Source organism: Crinia signifera, chromosome 3, assembly GCF_055691185.1.
Source record: "Crinia signifera chromosome 3, ASM5569118v1, whole genome shotgun sequence".
Classification (NCBI taxonomy): domain Eukaryota; kingdom Metazoa; phylum Chordata; class Amphibia; order Anura; family Myobatrachidae; genus Crinia; species Crinia signifera.
Genome location: NC_139219.1, coordinates 216,557,714 through 216,578,937, shown reverse-complemented (window position 1 = coordinate 216,578,937; position 21,224 = coordinate 216,557,714). Strand labels below are relative to the sequence as shown.

Genomic DNA, 21,224 nt, shown 5'->3' with positions numbered 1-21,224 from the left:
CCGTCACCTCTAAACAAGTTTGTCTCGACTAATGACACCATCACCTATTTGCAGCTTACACTGAAAAGCCATGGTTTATCTTTGTCACCTTAACACATATAAATTAATGTGTCTTAAAGGGACCGTGTGTGTGTGCACTGCATGTGGCAGCGGTAGCACACTCCACGGAGCCTTTAATGATGTGCTGTGAGTGACTGCGGGGGAAGACTGAATCTATCGGACCCGATCGGCCGAAGAGGCTTCGATACAGCGGATATCCGGAGCTAATCTGTGTCACGTGATCAGTGGGCGTGGTTAGCGTTTACAGCTCGCCTCTGCTACGCATGCGCAGAGAGCAGCTGGAGACTCAGCTGCAATTACGCATGCGCAGCACTCTAGAGACGGGCACCGAGTGACAGAAACAGACAGAGGAACCGGTCGGGAGGACGTATCGACCGTATAGAGCTCGGCCTTTGCACGGACACCGGGAGCCCCGAGTCTCTAGGGAGTGAAGAACATCTACTGATGCCGAAGTGACCGTCGAGACCTCGTGAAGGGCTGGATGTGACAGGCCACAGACACAAACACCAAACTGTTTATTAGTACCCCCCCCCCCCCCCTTATCCAGACTGTCTGTCCCCCTCACCCACTCTGCCTGCCTGCCCCCTCACCCACCCAGTCTGCTTGTCCCTTTCGCCACCCCTGCCACTACATAGCCTCTGCGTTGTCTCTCTGTGTTCCTATGGCCTTCCCTGTATGACAGCCACCGGGGCTGGGCCCCTTCCCACACCTGGATAACAACCCTCTGTGGTCCTCTCACCCGGCTGGATTACCATGGGGGAGACCAAGGTTATCTACCACCTGGATGAGCAGGAGACGCCGTATTTGGTGAAACTGCCTGTGCCCTCTGACCGAGTGACGCTGGGAGACTTTAAGGGGGTGCTAAACAAACCCAACTACAAGTTCTTCTTCAAGTCTATGGACGATGACTTTGGGTGAGTAGCATATAGTAACCGGGGCAGAATATCTATTGGGTGTTCTGAGGGGGCATTATTTGTGTATTGTTTGAAATGTCAGCATATCAGCATTTTGTATTAGGCAAAGCACAAACATACTTTTGACTCAGACTGTGTACACACGGGGGTGATTATGTCTAATATCGTTAGCAATATGGTCGCATGAGCGACCATATTGCCCGCGATGGGACTGTGCACCGGCGATATATCGCCGGGTGCGAGCTCTCATTTTCTCCCCCATAGTGATCATTGGTCGCAGGAACATGCTCCTGCGACAAGCTGATTTCCACTGCCGGGCTCCCCTAGCAGTTTTTTTCAAACGGGACACTGAGCGATATATCGCTAATCGCGGGCGATATATCGCCCCGTGTGTACGGGACTTTAATGTTGCTAATATTGGGGTTTCTTTTATACCTGGTACTTTCATCTGCACAATGGTTTTTAATGTTTGAGTTTTTTGTATTTCTTAAATACTTTCAGTATTTATTCAAATGAGTGTGACTGTTCTATTTACACTTTGTAAGAAAGGTTACTTATGGTTTGGTTTCAAGGCAGGATGTGTCCCATGTTCTGCAAGTGACCTCATAGATTGGTAATCTGGTAGTTTACCATTCTAGTTGGGCACATGACCCTTTGGAAAGGAACTACTTTATATATGTAATCTGTTTAGGGAATTTGTAATACGTTGGTAATTCTTCATCTTTGTGGCCACTGCTTATGCTACGGAACTTACGTACTGTGGCGAGTGAAGCGAGCCCGCAAGGGGACAATGCTGCTGCTACTAAGCTTCGGGCTTGCTCTGCTCCGCTTCTCGCGCCACAACTTTACTAAAGGTAATAGATGGTGGCATGGACACAGGAGGGTCTCATGTCCATTGGCACATTTTCTCATGTCTCTTTGCTGCAAAAAAGTCACCACATCCTCCTCAGTTTTTGGTAAATTAAATAAAATAAACATCTTTTACCTGAAAGAATGCCTCTAGAGCAGATTTGTAACGGTTCCCTAACTGAAAATCCTTACGTAGTGATTAAGTAGCAGCTAACGTAACTGGCGTAGGGGTTGCCGCAAAGATGAGGAAGTACTAATAAGTCTTAATATAAATGTTAGGAATCATTCTGACGCTTGGAAATATGAAATATATAATGTCTTTTTAGATTTTTATTGTCTTGTATTTAAGTGTAGTTTTTGGAGACCTTAATAGAGAGACCAGTGTCAAAGCCGAACATGGTTATATTTTGTGTTTTTGATGCCTTTCCTTGTTACAAAATGATTCCAAGCACCCTTTTCTTGAGTGACATGAGTTCATTGTTCAGTGGGATTAGAGTATAATAACATTGCAGTGATTTTACAATTGTATGAATTTGTGTCACTAATCTCAAAAATAAGTAATGGATATGAAGTAATTTTTAGGGATGTAATTTATGGCCACAACTGCAGCAGTTTGTAGATGTAAATAAATACAGCGGCATTGCTCTTGGTCTGTTCTCGTCATCCAGTTCTCCTGTGTGCTCTGCCCAGGCCCTTTGTCTGTGAGAGACAGCGAGAGAGCACAGCTGCGGAAGTTAGCTTTGCTGTCACAGGCACCCAGGAAGAGTTTGGAAAAAGTAACTGTCTTCCTGCCAAATGTAAACCAGTGGCATAGGTTGATGAACATTGGCTGCTATTGCACATTATGCTATTTATATTAGCACTCTGAAGGAGGGGAATGCTGCTTCATTACACATTTCTATTTCAGGGAATTCATCTGGTTTTGCTTTCTTATGATTGAAATGAATTAAGTAGATTCCAAGCTTCAGCGATTTTGTAAGAGCAATTTAACAGTTGATCTGTGCTGACTATAGTGTAGTGTGACTGGCCAAAAATGGAATGCCTATTTTATGCTTTATTGCAGTGGTTCCCAAGTGATGTCCTCAAGGCACCCCAACAGTCCAGGTTTTAGGGATATCCATGCATAGGTACAGGTGACTTAATTAGTACGGATTAGGGGGAAAGGGGAAGGGGATATTTGAGAGTGTATCCGCACTGGTCAGTGGCTTTTCAGCCGCTGTGGGTTTAATAGGAAAAAGTATTAAATGTCTGTGAGAGACTGGTGACTGATCCTAAATTGGATGATGAGTCCTAGACACATATACAAATTTTTGCTAATGTGTGTCTATTTATTGGACCACCAGTGGTGCCCCCTGAGTATGAGTAGTATTATGTAAACACTGTTTCCAAGAGAGGAAAGAAGAAAGAAAGGTATACTCTTTGTGGGGGCACTCTTATCTCATAGACCAGGGGTGGGGAACCTCCGGCCCGTGGGCCGGATACGGCCCCCGCACCCAGTTTGTCCGGCCCGCCCGCCTGCCTATATTACAGCCGCCTGCCCGCCAATACTACAGAAGTATCATCCGCCCGGCCGCCTACATTTCATACCAGCCGCCGGGGATGGCTGCTGCTGCTGCCGCTGAGGAGATGTGCAGAAGACGCGCCCGCCAATCACTGCCGGCGCATCCCCTCCACAGCCACTGTGATTGGAGGGCGCGTCTTCTACACATCTCCCCGGCGGCAGCAGCCATCCCCGGCGCCTGGTATGTAATATAGGAGGGCGGGCGGCTGATACCTCAGTAATATAGGCGGGTGGGCGGCTGATACAGTAGTACATCAGTAATATAGGCGGGCGGGATGGCGGGCAGCTGATTAATCGATAATATAGCCGGGCGGGTGGCGGGGGAGATATGCAGAAGATGCGCCCGCCAATGCTGCTTCTCTCACCCTCCCTTCCCCAGTGACTGACACATCCAGGGGTTGTCATTTACCCCTGGATTCACCCCCAAACAGGTTAATGTGATTATGTCTGATTCTCATAATCAGACATAATCACATTAACCTGTTTGGGGGTGACACCCCCCCTTCCTCCACACTGTCACTTTTTATGTCGCTGCCCGTGTGTGTAATGCCCACAAGTATATGCCGCTGCCCGTGTGTATAATGCCCACATGTATATGCCGCTGCCCTTGTGTATTATGCCTACATGTATATGCCGCTGCCCTTGTGTATTATGCCCACATGTATATGCCGGTGCCCTGTGTATAATGCCCACATGTATATGCCGCTGCCAGTGTGTATAATGCCCACATGTATATGCCGCTGCCAGTGTGTATAATGCCCACCTGGGTGGGGGCGGGTGTTGGGTAGTCCTCTGTCACCCTGATCTCCGGTGCGGTGGTTAATAATAGCTAGAGTATTAACTAATGTAGCAAGTTCTGGGTATAGAAAATTGAAACAATGTTTGGGGTCCGCTGGACGTATCCAGCGGTTACCTTGCTTACCGGAGGGCTTTGCGATAGCTGTCAGCCACGAGCAACGCCGTGCAGGTCCTTCTCCGTCTGTCAGCTGTGCGCCGGTCACGTGAGTGCACCACATGATCGGCCTGTCCCCGACGTATGTTTCGCTTTGCGCTTGTTCACGGGTAATTAGTACCTCAGTTTTTTATTATACCATCTAAGCACAAGCAGTGCTATCCCTAAATTGGACTTTTGGGGTGCATTGAGGACCTAATTTCAGAACTACTGTGTTACTGCATTTCTTTCTTAGTTACAACAGGTAGAAAAATAATTGGTGCTGGTTTGGAAAGTAGAAATATATTTTCAACTGCTTGGAGATACAGATGGAGCACCTCTCTGCGGCTGGCGAGATAGAATAGAATCGCCAACCCTTGCAACAGTGGGAGGGGCTACATCTGTATGCTTATAGAGGTGTGTGGAAATAACCTTCACCAGTGCTTAAACCGTGTATAGGAAATAGTACTCTGAATCATAAGATGTCTTGTGCAGAGATTTTCCTGTGATTATGTTCTTCCACAATCCAATTTTATAAGTACATGAAATATTAACATAAGGATATCAAGTTTTTAATGTCTCGTTAACCTAAATCACACAATAAAAACATATATTTTCTGAACATGAAATTTATAACAAATGTGGAACATAAACGGCACATATATCAACAAGCTGTGATATGCCTGGTCGGCTCTGGGGATAATTATCAGTTGGTATTGAACTGTGCAGTAAACCGTTCAAGATAGGAGGACAGAAATACCAGCGTAAGCCCGGGCACCACACGGGATTCAGCTTCTTGGGTGAAATATCCACAGGACAGTCCCCACATCCACAAATCACTGACGCATTTCAGACCCGATCTGGTTCCTTCCTCAAGGTGTGTAGTTGTGTGCCTCCTGCTTCATGAGTCCCGTTTTTATAATTTCAAAATTCTTCAAGTCCGGAAAACACCTGTGCCGGTGTACATTAGAACTGCAAGCTGTGTTGACTGCTTGTTAGATGTCTTCCTTTGTGTCTTCTTTGTTAATGTATGTTTTCTTGTCATTTGTTTTCTGTATGCATGTAAAAGAAAAACAAAATGTCAATAAAAAGTATTGAATCTAAAAAAAAAAAAAAAACCTACGGGTACGGCACTCCCGCCGTCACTTCCGGTCTCCATGCTGGTTGCGATCATGTTGTCCTTCTTGCGATCACCTGACCAGTTTTGTGTCCTTCTATATCTCTGTTCATAAGTGTGTCTAAAAACACAGTTCATCTTGAACTTCAATAAATAAGAATAAAATATGGAATCAGAATCCTACACTTAGCAATGCGGCCCATGCTAAAGCAGCATACATTTTGAACTAGATGCAATCTAGTAAGTAATGACGTTGCCTTTACTATATCATAGTATAATGCAAAAACTCTGAAAATAATAGTTTTTATATGCTTTTCTTCAAAGATATTCTAAAATGGCCTAGCCCTAGACCGATTTTTTTTATTTATTTTTTTATTATTATTATTTTTGTACAATTTAAGAAATATAAAATAATTTGATTGTAGTCCAGTTTCAAAATAACTGCTTTAAATTTAGAAATCCAGTCACTGCTGTTTGTTGCAGAAAAATGGCAGCAAATGCTCTGGAGTCTGGACTGATGAGTCGATATTTGGCTGTAACAGAAGGCAGTTTGTACACCGAAGGGCTGAAGAGAGGTACAATAATGAGTATCTGAACTTTCTTATATAATGAATCCAGCTAAAATCTATTCTAGTTCAGTAAAAGTAAAAAAAAAAAGTTAAAAAATTCAAAGATGTTGTGCTTGCTTGTGACATAACCTAAAACCCAGAAGGTAACATAAAACTCAGAAGCCACAGTAGCATAACATTGATCTGTGTAACTAGACCGGGACTGGGCTCTGATTTTTTTTCGAGTGCAGTGTAAGCAGAACCGCACATTTTCTAGTATAGTAACTTAAACTTTTTGCATTTCTTCTTTGTTTAAAAATAAAATAATTATTAAGGTAATGGAGTGGGATATCCAGTGTAACACTTTCTGCTGTGTTGCTTCTAGCACAGAGTGGTTCTGTATTTCTGCACTGATCTGTAGATAAGACCTTCTAGAAGCACCACAGCAAACCTTTTAAACTTCCTCTGGAAATCCTGCTATTTTGCCACATAAAATACAATATTGCTCCCAATCACCCTCACCAATGTGTCTCACGAGATCTGTGTGATATATTTCGACACACAGTCTACCGATCCACAGAGGGGAGTAGAAAAGGGACCACTAGATCGGGCGCACAAGGAATCTCCGGAACAGGTGTCAATTATTTACAGTGTCAATTGCAGCTCTCAATTGATGACCTCTGTGTCTCTCAACATAGACGAAAGTTATACAGATTTAAACAATATATTGTTTAAATCAGTATATTTTGCCACATGTCTTCACCAGTACATTAAAAACATTGGGTTTTGCACCAAATTTACTATGCAGTGATTTTTAAAACATATTTTTGTCAGTTTGGCCACTCCATAGAAAATGAAACCAGTCTGTGGTTTGTTGTGTGTGTTTTTGGTTTTTAATTGTGTGTGTGAGAGACTATAATGAGATTTATTAACGTTCCTATAAAGCAGGCGCGGGGAACCTCAGGCCCGGGGACCGTATGCGGCCCCCCGTAGCCGGTCAGAGTGGCCCTTCCACCCGCCTGGCGGCTTTGCCGGGAGTAAAGTACAGGGGCATTATCGCAAGAGGTCGTTAGTTTTTGCGAGATTCCTCTTAATCAACAGCAGCCGGAGACTGTCAGTCCTATTCAGCGGCAGCCGCCTGAGCATGGGACGGCTGCAGCAGGACAATTTGTAAGAGACATTTTTACATATGGCCCCCGAAGGATTTTTTCCCCATACAAACGGCCCTTGGCACAAAAAAGGTTCCCCACCCCTGCTATAAAGGATAAGTGGAGGTGTTAGCAATAAATCTGATTCTAGCTATTATTTTCTAGACTTCCCCATGCTCTATTTAGAAGACTTGATAAATCTCCTGCTATGTACAGTATATTAACCACTTGATCTGCTTTAATTTACAGTGGGCAGCAAAGTTTCTGTGTGTAAGCTGGATACATGATAGAGCATGTCGTCCAATCCCACGAATCGTCTAGTGTGTACCCATAATATGGGCTGACAGGATGTTGATACCCCTTTCAGACAGAAAAAAAGACCCGGGAATTTCCCTGCTCTTGCCGTGTCGACCCGGGTTATTCTTCTGTCTGAAAGGGTCAACACGGGTCTAAAGTTCCGGGACTTCGACCCAGGTATTTACCTGGGTTTTTCCCGGGTCTGTATTCCAAAAACCCGGGTCGCCGGCTGTCTGAAAGGAAACGACCCGGGTTTTTGGGATTATTACACATTGTTAGGCACTGATTGGCTCTCCTGGAGAGGTGCTAGCTGATTGGTTGTGAGGATAGGCTTCTCTGATTGGCTGGGAGGGCATGGCAATGGAGCTGCCCTCTGAGGTCATTAGGGAGCTGAAAAAAGGATAGCATGGCCCACTGGTAGAAGCAAGAGGTGAGAGGGGAGGAGGATATCGGCAAACAGATGACTGGGACAGTCAAAGATGCCACAGTGTACTCAAACATTGCAAATATACTGACAGCCATGTGAGGTAACATGTACCTTCCAGTATATAAAAACAATAAAACTTGTTTACAACATATCCTTGTGTCATGCCATGGTTAATACACTGCAGTGAGCAGTCACCACCCACTTTTGATGACCTCATCTCTGTGTGCCTTTAAAACTGTCCTATTCTTATGACACACAGAGTTTTGCAGGAAAAATCCGGCTTCTGTGTGAAAGGGGTCGACACGGGAAATACCCGGGTTTTTGCTCCTGTGTGAAAGGGGGTCAGCCCCTTGCTGCCTAGTTGTACCCGGGTTTTTGTATCCGGGAAATACCTGGGTTTTTGGGATTTTTCTGTCTGAAAGGGGTATAACATGCAGCAGACTGAAGTCTCGTTATGGGGCAGAAGCAGTATCTGCGCTGTTATATGTGCTGATAACACTTCTCCCCCATGTATGATTGCAGGGATGTGTGCAATGTGACAGGGGTGTCATCTATATCCACGCTGCTATGTACAAGACTACAGGCTAATATGCAGGGGAATACATGGACGGTCACTAACACCTATCGATTTTGGCAGGTGTTGTTGTCCAGTCACTACAGCAGGGACAGCGGTTTCCTTGGCTGTGGTGACTGCTGGTTCCAGGCTGTATATGAGATTATGCGATAGTAGTGAGATCTCGCACTTGCTAGTGTTCATTCTAGCATCCCGCATCTTCCAAAATCCATGCAGTTCCTATTCCCTGCCTTGGTTGTATTCTCTTCTGTGTTGCTTCTAGCACGGTATGGTCTGTATTTCAACACTGATATGCAGAGCAGACCTGTGCTAGAACCACCACAACAGAGATCCCAAGAAGGGAATAGGAACTGCATGGGTTTTGGAAGATGCGGGTTGCTAGAACGAACACTACATGCCCTTGTGAAGATCATCCAATCTTTTTATCAATTTTTTAAGGTGCAGCTCTGCTTTCGTTCTGTTTTTCTCTTACATGCCCTGTGAGCAGACTCTCGGCTGAGAGACAATGCATTAGCACTAGGCTGGTGCTTTGTGGAGGCTGTCAGGGATTGCCAGAGGGGGTGGTTACATTCTCCCGCTCCAGCAAATAAGATGTTACTACATCTTGACGCTATTGCTACCTGCTCACCTCGGTATAGAGGCAAAGCGGAAAGAGAAATACCTGCAGGTCATGTGCCTGTATTACACATTCACACCTTTTGTGCTGTCTATGCACTCCGCAGGTGTATGACGGAGGCTGAAGTTTGCGGTTGGTTGACTGCCTGGAGATACTTTTACTAAATATATGTAAAACCCCCCATACACGGTCCGTTAATCGGATCCGTTGTGTGCTTAAACAGCACACATCGGATCGCATCCCTAGTGCATGCAGTGTGCATGCACTGCGATCCGATCCGATCCGATGTATAGCTAGTACAAAAAGTATGTGCAGCACATACTTTTTGTACCGTACTATGTGATGCGCGGGAGCGCGCATTGCATAGTACAGAACGGAGCCATACACAACGAACCGTGTATGGGCTCCTTAAGTGTATAAAACTTTGTGTAACCTGGCCATATTGTTTTCAGTATCGGAATCAACTTTAATGTTTTACGTTGTAATGTAACCATATAGTGGACAGAGAATTATTTTTGGACAATAAATTGCATTATATTCATTATATTTACCCTGATATTGAGGTATTATGTGAAAATTTCACACATATATTCGTTGCATATATGCAAATGAACGAAAGTTTGCCCATAATATTATTTTCATTGAATGAGCACTGATCATTTAAAGGCTCTAAAATAAAGATCACAAATCGAAATTATTTTCCTCTGTGAGAAGAATAAAGCACTTCAACTGATTAATAATGCCAACATCTCATACTTGTATTTAACGTTCATGTCTTAGACTATATTTCAATATTTCCATGGAGTTGCCCCTCTCTAAAGTTTTAAAATAGTCAGCTGCCGGTATTTGTATTCTTCATCATTTTTGAATAGTTTAACCCAATTTCTCTTCTCACTTCGGTAATAGCTATAGCTCTGGTGTTGCAAGAACTCCTGTTCTTCTCTGCCAGCTTGGAGTAGTATTGGATTGACTAATTACACACATGTGTAATTAATGCATATCGTTAGTGAAGGTATATGTACTCAACCACTGGCAGTCACCCCATCACCTTTAAAAAAGCTGTCATCAGTGAAACGCGTCAGCGGGGGACTACTAGACAAAGCATTCACACACCCAATTCACTGCCTGGGTGGATCCAACTTCCAGTGGCACCCTCAGGTCTGTCAACTACCACGTTTATCCACGCCCACTTGCTTATATGGTGCGTTGTGGACTTATAAGAAATAAGTCCACAACACACCATAGCTGGCTGGAAGAAAGTCCAATTTATTTATCACTTCCGTAAAGTTGGCCCAGGAAAGCAATTGCAAACCATGCGAACGTAATTCTGAATCCTTGTATTTAACATGTATCCAACATCACTGCTGGAAGACATACATGAATTATCAACTTATTCTGTAAAATATGGAAGTTCCTCCTTATGTTACCAATGTTCTGCTTATTCTATAAATACTGCCTTCATGAGCTCTTTTAAAACTGATCACATAGATTAATGTTTCTGACCTGTTGAAGTCTTTCTTCAGAAGTTCTGAAGATGAACTTTAACAGTCCGAAATGCATTAAGTGTGACCATTGTTCCCCACCTGCATTTGGACATTACGGATCATGCTTTATTAATCGTCTTTGTATTGTAAGTGCATTGAACTATTAAAATTGTGTTGTTTATCAAACATGGTGCACCAGTATGGTCTTCTTTGCTTGCTTGCTCGTCTCTCCAAAATTCTTTATTTATGTGAGGAAAAGAGGCAGTGTTCTTTTCAGGCACAAAGACTGTTTATCTGATTACTTGGGCTGAGGAGCCTTTATACTGTGGAGAAAAATGTACATTTTCAAAAGGTCATTATACTGTAGCATTCCCTTCTCACTTAAGGATGCGGTGTGGACTTTTTTGGTTTTTGCTATTTTGAGGGTAACTCTGTGTGACACATTATCGCTGCCGTTCTCCTTTTTGTAGAGATTGACAAATACTATATTTGTGTTACCTAGCTGTACTATTGCGCTTCAAATTCAGGATTTTTTTTTTTATTCATATGGAAATTTACTTTATTCCACGGCTTTCTACAAAGGGAAGGGAAGATAACACTTGATAACTGCATTTTCTACCCTAGCAGTAGGCTTTCTGTGTTGCTTTCCTCTGCGATATATCGCATGCGATCCCAGTAAAGCCTGCCCAGCTTCATTGCTTCGGCAGCGGGTGCGAATCGCAGTTTCCGGTGCAATGCACACAGGATTGCGCATTGCATTATACCTGCTGTCAGTCACCTGCTATTTGGGCTCTTTTCCTGTGATTGATCACTGCAATCACAGGAAAATAACTAAAATTGCCTAGTATATGGTGGCCTATACAGTTAAATCTTAATATAGGTTGTCCATTTTAAGATTCCAAGTTTAGACTACAGTTTGTTTCACTTATATTATGTAATAATCAAAGTGTTAGTTATCTTATATGTAAGAAGATCTTCCTTAATGGCTGGAGGAAACAAAATATTAATTTACCAGTGTGTTGTCTTTGCCTTTTCTCTTTTTTATTTCCTATTCTCTTGTAATCCTTTGTGTACTGTATCCTTCTGTTTATGCTGTAACATGTTTTAGGTCAACTACTGTACTCATTGTTGTGTTTGCATTCTGATACTTGTAACAATGGTAATAAAATAGCATTTCATACTGTGCTAGTATTTTATACAAACGTTTAGCAGCTCGTGTAGGATCTTTCAGTGTTTTTCCCCACAGTATACCTAAGAAAATGCAACACAATGAAGCAGATTGTACATTATATTTGCTGTGGGTTGATTGGCGCAGTCTGTTACTGTGGGTAATGTGCCCAGAACTATTTAATTAGATACCAGCGATAAACCGGGGAGCAGCCCAAAGGCAGCAGCTTGCACTTATTTCTGCTTGCATCATCCAGAGTTGTATAAAATTCCTTATTTTCTATCTATCTAATTTTGAATGTGTCCCCCCCCCCCCCCCCCCAAAAAAAAAAAAAAAAACCAGATTTATAGGCTTTTTAATTTGATGAGTTTGTTCTGTCTTTCTAAGGGTACCTGCAGACTGTATGGAAATGCCAGAGTCCCGGGCCCGGTGTGTAATTGTGGTGGCAATTCAGCATGGGTTGCATATGCGTCCCTCTGCACTATTTCCCGATGTCCAGAAAACTGTGTATTTGCAGCACAGGTCCTGTGCTTGCATCTCTATAATGCGATCGCCTCTGCCTGATTTATAAGCAGAGTAATTCACGTGAGGTAGTGGACAGGTTAAGGAGGCCAAATTTTCTTGGCCTCACAACCTGGGTTGTGCAAGGTTAGACACAGGGCGGTATGCAATGCGGCCGGCGAGGCAGTTTGAACAGTGAGGATGGCTTTTTCTCACTGAAAACTTAACCACTTAAACGGCGAGGTTCGCCACAAATGCAGCGACGAATCCACTTTTTTTTTTTGGGTGATCCCCGCCATTTTAATAATCACTAATCACTGTATCCACCTCGCCTCAGGGAAAAGCCGAGGTGGAAACAGCAAGGGAAGGGGAGGAAGTTGCATACTGACGGCAAGCTATCGGTGCTTCTCACAGATGATAACTCGCTGTCCGGGGCATTGAATAAACCCCTGGATCCGGCAGCATTCGCAGAGGGACACAGTGACTGACGATCGCTATGTTCCTCTTAAGGTGCACATACACTGATGCGACGTCTCGCAGCAGTGTTCGGACACCCGATACCCTTGCAGCCACCGGGACCTTCCCGGCGACAGAGACGCATGCCATCTGTTGTGATGGATCGCATGCGTCCTTGCTTCCCACCCACCTCGCTGCCTAGAGGGAGGTCCCAGAATGGGGGGTGGGACAGCCAGCCGGTCCGACCACCTGGTCGGGTCCGATGCGCATAAAATCGCGCATTGGACCATGTCAGGGAGAGGCGTTTTGGTCAGATTTTACGGGCCGATTGGTCGCAATCGGCCGAAATTGGACCAAATCGCCTCAGTGTATGGGCACCTTTAAACTTCAATTGCATCCCAGTTGGATGAGATTGCAAATGCAGGCAAAGGGTGGTATCCACCACCTGCTGCATTTGCACTGCTTAACCCTTTGAGTGCCGACATCTCTGTGAGATATTCAAGATATCCGCTGAAAAAGGCAGCATTGCTCACATTTGTTATATAAATTTTAAAAAAATTATTTGTATAAAAAAACGATTTATATTTTCCAGTGATCACTCTAGAAATTGGGCCGGGGCAGCCAACGGCACACTTGTGGGCGGTCCCGTACCGCCGACGTCACTAAAGTGGGCGGGCCCGCCCGGCGGTGTCACTAAAGTGGGCGGGCCCGGCCGCGCCGAAGATGCTGTCACCACAGGGGGAAGGTGCCTTGATGCCGGGGAAGCGCCGGGCATCGCCGTCTAAGGCGGCGTTGGGCTTCCCCGTGCAAGGAGTCGGGCCGGCACCAGGCTGTTTTAGCAGGGTGCTACTAGAAGGGCAGGGCACATTTTGCCCTTTAAAAAACAGGCAGGGCGCAGCACCCCGCTAAAACAGCCTAGCGGGAACACTATTTTCTATCTAAGGTAAACATGTTAGGTTATGGTCTTCATAATCTTAGGTTAGACCCAAAACTTTGGTATGACAGTTCTTCCTTTTCCATTTTTGGATGCATTCATTATTCCACATGCTTACGTATCAGCACTTTTGAAAACAATCCTCTTAGTAGGTTATTTATCAGAGAGATAACATTGTGAGATATTTATTTATTTATTTATTTACAGCTTATATAGCACAGCAGATTCCGTTGCGATTTACAATTGTAGACAGTGATAAAACAAACTGGGTAACAACAGACAGACTTGGAGGTAGGAGGGCCCTGCTGCAAGCTTACATCTATAGGGACATAGGAGGGAAACACAAGGACAGACATCAGTAATAGCATAGCAGTCCCAAGTTACAAGTCCAAAGGGAAATAATACATAAGTGCCTCAGAGGGTTATGCGTGTAGAACTTAAATATGATAGGCCTGCCTGAAGAGGTGAGTTTTCAGGGAACACTTGAAAGTTTGGAGACTAGCGGAGTGTCTTATTGTGCATGGAAAGGCATTCCATAGGGTGGGAGCAGCCTGATGAAAGTCCTGTAATATAGATAGATATAAAGTACCAGCCGTTCAGATAGTAACTAATTTTTCAAGCACAACCTGTGAAATGTAACCCAACTGCGGGTTGGCTGGTACTTTATCGCTCTAATTTTTTCTCTCTCTCTCCGTGCTTAAATAAACCCCCCCCCCCCCTTTTTTGTAATGTAGTTTTGATACTAGCACAACCTTTCTAGATAGTAATTGCTGTTCACTCAACTTGCAATAATAAAGAACAGAGATAGTATTAAAGTTGTACAGTAAGCATAGTAAGAGCACATAACTGAAATCTTCTCAGTCTCCCTTACAGCACAGTCATTTCTGTGTTCAGAGTTGGGCACATGGAATCTGTTCTATGGTTTCTGAGATCACAAGCAGACTGGAATTTGGGGCTGGCTTTGGGTCTTTTAAAATGGCACCCCTCCCCTTCAAGCACTATGCCAGACCATCTGAGGACTGCAAGCTGAGGGGCTGACTGCAGATGTGAGATTCCCATCGTGGGAGGCAGAGAGCACAAAAAGAATCCCTTAAATATCTTACACAGTCTGTAGCTGCTAGTAGAAGGCATATGTGGGTATACATTGTGCTTACTCATCCAAATTGTTTGTGTGTGACACTGATACTAGGCACTAAAAAGAGCTGAGGTTGAGTTAATATACACAAAATTTGTTTTATAATGGAGAAGTTGTATAAAAGCAAAAACAAGCTTATATGCTTACCTAGAATCTTATGAAACTGCTAACAAAGGGCCCATGCAGAGCTGGAAGTAAAAAAATATATATATATATATATATATATATATATATACATATATAGTGTTTTTCTTGTATAGCGCAGCATTTTTCATTGTGCTTTATTATTTGAAACAGTGATAAAACAAACTGGGTTGTAACAGGCCGACATAGGGGTATATTCAATTGCTGTCGGAACTGTCTTCTTGTCGGCAAGACGACAGTTTCTGACTTAAATAGGTCAGAAGGCTTTCCTACCTATTTAGTAAGGGCTGTTTTTTATCCGACAGGTCAGAATGCTCCAACCTGTCGGAAGCCAGGATTGGCGGCACAGCGGTCAATCCACCTGCTTTTGTCAGAAACACAGCCAAATCCTTGAGGTTTTGGCCCAGTTTCCTGCAATCTTATTCTGACCTTAAAGAGTTGAATTGAGGTGGGGAGTAAAGTCTCAACCGCATTCAGACCTCTGTCATGGGGTATGTTGGTGGATAAACTGACCATGTCAGCAGTACAGATCCACCATTTTTCCAGAATGTCAACCAGTCCAATAATTTTGTTCAGAAAAGAGCTGGTGTCTTTAAGGTAGGTAGTTTGTTTCTGAACAATCGGTTGTAAATAATAGTCAATGTACCTTGACACATCATATAGTAGTGATTCCCTTGCTCAGATTATCGTCCTCCCAGGTAGTTCTCGTGAATTCTTAAGTATAAAGAATGTGGGTACCTTTTGGTGTGGGTTTGTACAGTGTAGGAATAGTCTCTTGTGTGATGCTGCCGCTCAGAGTTGCTTCGCTGAGTGTCTCATGTAGCATTTTCTGGTACTGTGCGGTTGGGTCCTGTTGAAGACGCTGATAGGTTGTGTCATCGTTCAATTGTCTGTAAACCTCCTTCTTGTAATCTGTGAAGTTTTGGATAACTATTGTGCCCCCCTTGTCAGCTGGGCAGATAGATATATCCGCATAGGATTTAAAGTCCATCAGGGCTTTGATATCATCCTTAGAGAGATTTGGAGATTCGGCATGGTATTGAGGGGTTATTGTTGCAGTCAGATAGAAGGCAAGTAAATGTCTTTATGGCTTCATTGGATGAGACCGGATCAAAGGTGGATTTAACCTTGATAGGACATCTGCTGCTGGGTTGCTCACTTGAGCCTTTACCATTGAAATATTCCTTTAATTTCAATTGTCTATTGCAGGCATTCCCAACCACGGTCCTCAAGGCACACCAACAGTGCAGGTTTTGTAGATATCCAGGCTTGAGCACAGGTGACTTAATTAGTATCTGAGGGATTCTGATTAAACCATCTGTGCTGAAGCCTGGATATCACTAAAACCTGCACTGTTGGTGTGCCTTGAGGACCGTGGTTGGGAATGCGTGGTCTATTGAGTGTATAGCTATCCACCTCATTGGTGAACCCATCATGCATGGTTGTGGGCCAGGGCTTGACAATTTTTCAAAAAATCTAAGAGCCAGGATGAAATTGTAGGAGCCAGATAAAAAATAGTGACAGTGTGCGCCAAAAAGTAACACCATAATGCCAATTACACATGTCACAAACCCATTACATATTATGCCACAATGTCCATTACACATTATGCCACACATCGTAAAGCCTATTGCATACTATACCACACACAGTAATGCCCATTACATATACCACACACCGTAATGCCCATTACAGGGTAAACCAAACACATTAATGCTATTACACATTATCCCACACACTGTAATGCCTCGATCTGCCCTTGCATTAAGCCAGAAACAGGGTTTCTGTCTTGATGCCAGGCAAGGGTAGATCGAGAAAAAAATGACAGGGGAGGCACCATTATAGGATCGTGGATGAGGGAGGTAGAGATAGACAGGGAGAGGCAGGAAGAGCTGGCAGCAGCCTCTGGTGCCTCTGCGTAAGCAGTGGGTCCCCATGGCTGGTTATCTTATCATGAGCACTTACAGCAGCCTCGGGTGCCCCTGTTATCAGTCATGTAAGCAGTTGGCCCCCGCGGTGGGTTATACTGTGCAATATAACAGCTAGCACGGTGGCAGCCATGCAGAACGGTGCACAACTCTCCCGGCTGCCGCTGTATCAGAGCAGGTCCGCGGCGCGACTATTAAAAAAAAGTCAAGGCAGCTCACGCGCCAATCCGGAGCTACCACTGCAGCTCCATGGTTGAGTTGTGAAATTGGCGCACTGCTGACCTGCTCTGATACAGCAGCAGCCGGGAGAGTTGTGCATTGCTCTGCCGGCTGCTGCACTGGCTTTTATATATAACAGTATAACCCACTGCTGTCCATAACTCAAGCCACCACTCTGCCTGGGAGTTCGACTTCCTGGCAAATCTGGTCATCCTGTGTATGAGCATTCCAGTACCTGTCTCTACATTTTGGGGAAAGACTCTCACTTTTTATGGTATTTGTGCCAACACCAGTGCACTCTTTATTGCTCAAGGTTTATTTAGAAGAGTGGGTGTACTCATATATGCACCGGTGGCAGCACTCCTTATAATTTATTGCACAAAATGATAGAACCTACAACTACAGAGTGGTATACTTTATTTGCAACTACCAGATGATGACTAATAATTAGCTGATCATTTTGACACTAAACATGTGTAGGTTAGAGTGTGTTTTAACCTTAAACTATGTAGTGCATTTTTAAGCTAAATGACTATTTTATTATTATGAGAGTATAAGACTACAGTATGTGTACCATTATTTCTTCCTCTCGCTGCTTCCGTATGCACTTCACATAAATATGTGAACACAAATGGCGGCCATGACACTAAGGTGTGTATGGATGAAATTCAGTTTGACAGTCTCCTCTTCAATTGGACGGGATCCACCTGTTTTTACATCAGCTGGTTGGTCTCTCCCCTCAGGCAAGAATAATTCTTCAGTGGTGGTTGCAGGCCAATCATCTTCTGGAGGGACTTGGTGTTACTCTCTGTATTCAACGTTCCGGGGGGAATCCTCGCTGCTTTTAGCCGCAAGTCTCGCTGTTTCTGCGGACGCATACGCCAATTCCCCCTCGCTGCAAAATCAGAGCAAAGGGTGATCGGCGGATGCAGGGGAGTCAGTTGAATACTGACAGGGCGAGCTGTGACTGCGAGCAGGCAGCACTGTTCACTGTCACAGCTCGCCCCCTCATTGAATATACTCCAAAGGGCTGATTGTGTAATGTAGGTCTGGAGCTAGTAGTTTACCAACTTTTTAATTGATCTCTTTCTGTATAAGGGGCCTACACATAATGTGAGAATGCTGAGCTTTCTAAGCAATGTAGATCGCTCAGCACCCAGTGCTGCACAACGCTAAGTGCTGTGCAATCTGTCAGGGCCAGTGTTCTCCGGTGTTCTTCCTGGCCGGCAATTACTATCCATCATGCTGGATAAATTTACTTAATCACCAGGCGACATCGACGCTATGGCCCCTACATACTGAGCGATGTAAGGGTGTTTTCTAAGCATCTAGTGAGATCAATGCCCTGAAAATGCCCTGAAATCACCCTGTGTAATTCCTTTCTAAAGACCCTTTATTTAAGGAGTTTCGGTCCTTTAACAGTACAATACTGCACCTTGTGCACCTGCCATAATGTGATCGTGAAAGGCACTCTGGTTGGTCGCCCTATATTCTAGGAAAGGTAATGGCAAACTATTCCTTCCAGGCTGTCGTAGAAGGACACCGCAGCTTGTCTAGACCTCCCCTATTATGCTGCAAGTTCGAGTTACAGAAATGGTGAAAAGTAACAGGTAACATACCTTCTAGTTCTGGCTTGAAAAATACCTGAAACGAAAAGAGTTCTTTGAGGGAAATTAAAATAATAGAATTTATTTATTAGGGAACTAGACTAAATTATTCTACCATATGTGTGTGTCAGTGAATTACAGGCACATACATTTTAATGCGTTTGCTCATATTTTTATAGTGGCAGTAATTTAAATGGCAAAGTCGGCTTGTTTTTTGCCTTTTTAAAATATTTGCGCTCTAAAAATATGTCCAGACTTGCAAAAATTGTCCCATTCCTGCTTTGCATTTGGTCATATATGGCCTATTGCTTTAAGTATTGCATACACATAATGGTAGTCTATACACTTTAGGTTGTTTGTTGAACTCCTTGTTCGGCTCTACATTATTATTAGGTGTTAATGAGCTATCATTGTATGCCCCGGAATATTAACTATATTAGATGTGCACAGAGTATTACAAAGGACAGGTGTCCTCTATTTCATCTCTCTACTGGCAGCTGCTTTGTCCCAAGGGGTGTGAGAAAGGCCTTCTGCCAGAATGACACTTCATATATTGATATCGAGCTTCTCACAGTCCAGGAAGATGGGGGAGGTTTTGACAGTTTTTTTGGTTTAACAGCTGTGACCCAGGATTGTCTGGAGTTTTTGTATTGTATTGAGTGCATGATTCACAGCATAAGATACATAACACTGTTCAGTGTTCCCTTGCCATACATATCTTCACAAGTGGATGAGAAACGAGGATGATCTCTCAGGCCAAAATGGCAGTGACATGATGGGCATCTAGTTATTGTTGCCACGTTATACATTTTTGGAAGCTAATACAATTTTTGGTACTTGTGGATTATCACAGCTCCCATCGCATGCCATTTTTGCAGTTTTTATACCACGTTTTACAAAATCGCATGCGTTTTTTAACAGAAAAGCATCCAAATTCCTTGTTTTGCTATGCGATGCACATCGTGGGAGCCGTGATAATCCACAAGTACCCAATATTTTTTTTATTCTGCTTCTTAAAATGATAAATTAACATTACAAATGTATTTTGTATACAAATGCATGCAATGTATACAAATGCATTACAAAACTGTACGTTGATGGGTCTAATTCCAACCCATCTTACAGTATGGTCTGCCTGTCTGTCCTACGACTATGATCTGATGCGCATGGGACGGTGGGCCAATTTCACCCAATTTCTCAGCCTGATCTCTCAGAATCGGGTGAAAACGGGCCATAATCAGACTAGTGGATGGGGAGCCTTTAGTTGGGTGCCAGAAAAGATGAAGAACCCCTGGTGTGCACACTGTGGTGATTGTTTTTCTCCAGCATTTACGTCTCCATTTCACCATTATTATCTTATGTGTGTGAGATGTAATTTTCTCAGTGGGCGGTCTGGAATGACCACCTATGAGATGGGCACAGGTGGAAACTGCACACACGTTCATTACCAATGTCTTGTATCTAGCATTCATTTTGTACTGCTGTATAATGCGCTAAGCAGTTATTTGCAGATTTATTTTTAAGACCAGCTGGCATAGGCACAAATCACTAATCTGTGACTAGAGCAGTTCATTTTTGGCCTAATTATAACTTGATTAATCATTAAACAATATGCAGTCAATAGGGTAAAATGCATGTCTGCTACTTACTATTGAGTTTACTGTGTGCCTCTTTTCCCTTGTAGCATTTCTTGGTTTGTTCAGCTGTGCTAGTAGATTTAGTCCACAGCCATCCACTGTTCCCAGCAGGAATCCCTATACTCCTGTCTGTTGTTATTGTGTTAGTATATTCCCAGGGTGGAATTTATTCCAAAGGTTTATGTTATTGGGAGTGTCTGCTGCTTTGACTCTGCAGACATCTATTCATGTTCCAGAGGACCCTAATTGGGTGTGCTAGTGACAAGAATGTTTACTAAGACAGTAAAGGTCATGTCTCTGAGAGCATCCGAGTCTACCCCTAATATGCCATGTGGTTTTGTTTATAGCATGTATTCTCCATTTTGCTGCAGATTTGTTTCATTTAAGGCCTTTTCTTTGGAGTGCATTCATTTTCCAGGAACTAACTAAAGGGTATTAAGTAATACTGTAGGTGCTGCTGAGTTGCATACCAATAAAAACACAATTGGATCTGCTTACAAATATAACCAAATTGTTTAGTACAATTTGCACCATAAATAAATTGGTGGCCACCCTGTTAATGTATATGCGTGCATAAATAACCATAATAATCCTATAATAAACCGAAAAAAAGCTAAATATCTGGACTTTCAAACTGTGTCATTTTAGTGTAGATGGTTCTCTAACCACTGAAAGGTATTCGTTGGTAATACATGGGATATTGCCAAACTGCATAGAGTGATTTTTATGTAGCCATCTCTGATGACTTTTGTTCCAGCACAATTGGTGCGCTTTTATAAGCTTTGGTGAGTACAATTCATACTTGAAATGTAGTCCCGAAGGCGCCTGGATTATTAATTTGGGGCCTGATTCAACTTCACTCGGCCCGCAGTGAATTCAATGCAGGGACTGATGGTGCGGCACTGCGCATGCGTATTGGCGGTTATACGCATGTGCAGGGCCTATCACAGTCACTGAGTAGTTCGCACA

The 21,224-nt window shown here is 43.5% G+C and overlaps 1 protein-coding gene across 1 annotated transcript in view; it reads left to right on the top strand.

Moving 5' to 3' along the window:
* The first annotated feature begins 328 nt into the window (after positions 1 to 328).
* DVL3 (dishevelled segment polarity protein 3) overlaps positions 329 to 21,224 on the top strand; it is a 93,417-nt gene continuing 72,521 nt past the window's right edge. The window contains exon 1 of the mRNA XM_083177425.1: positions 329 to 974. Within this exon, the coding sequence (XP_083033551.1) occupies positions 814 to 974 (161 nt within the window). The 5' untranslated portion in view covers positions 329 to 813. The remainder of the gene's footprint in view (positions 975 to 21,224) is intronic.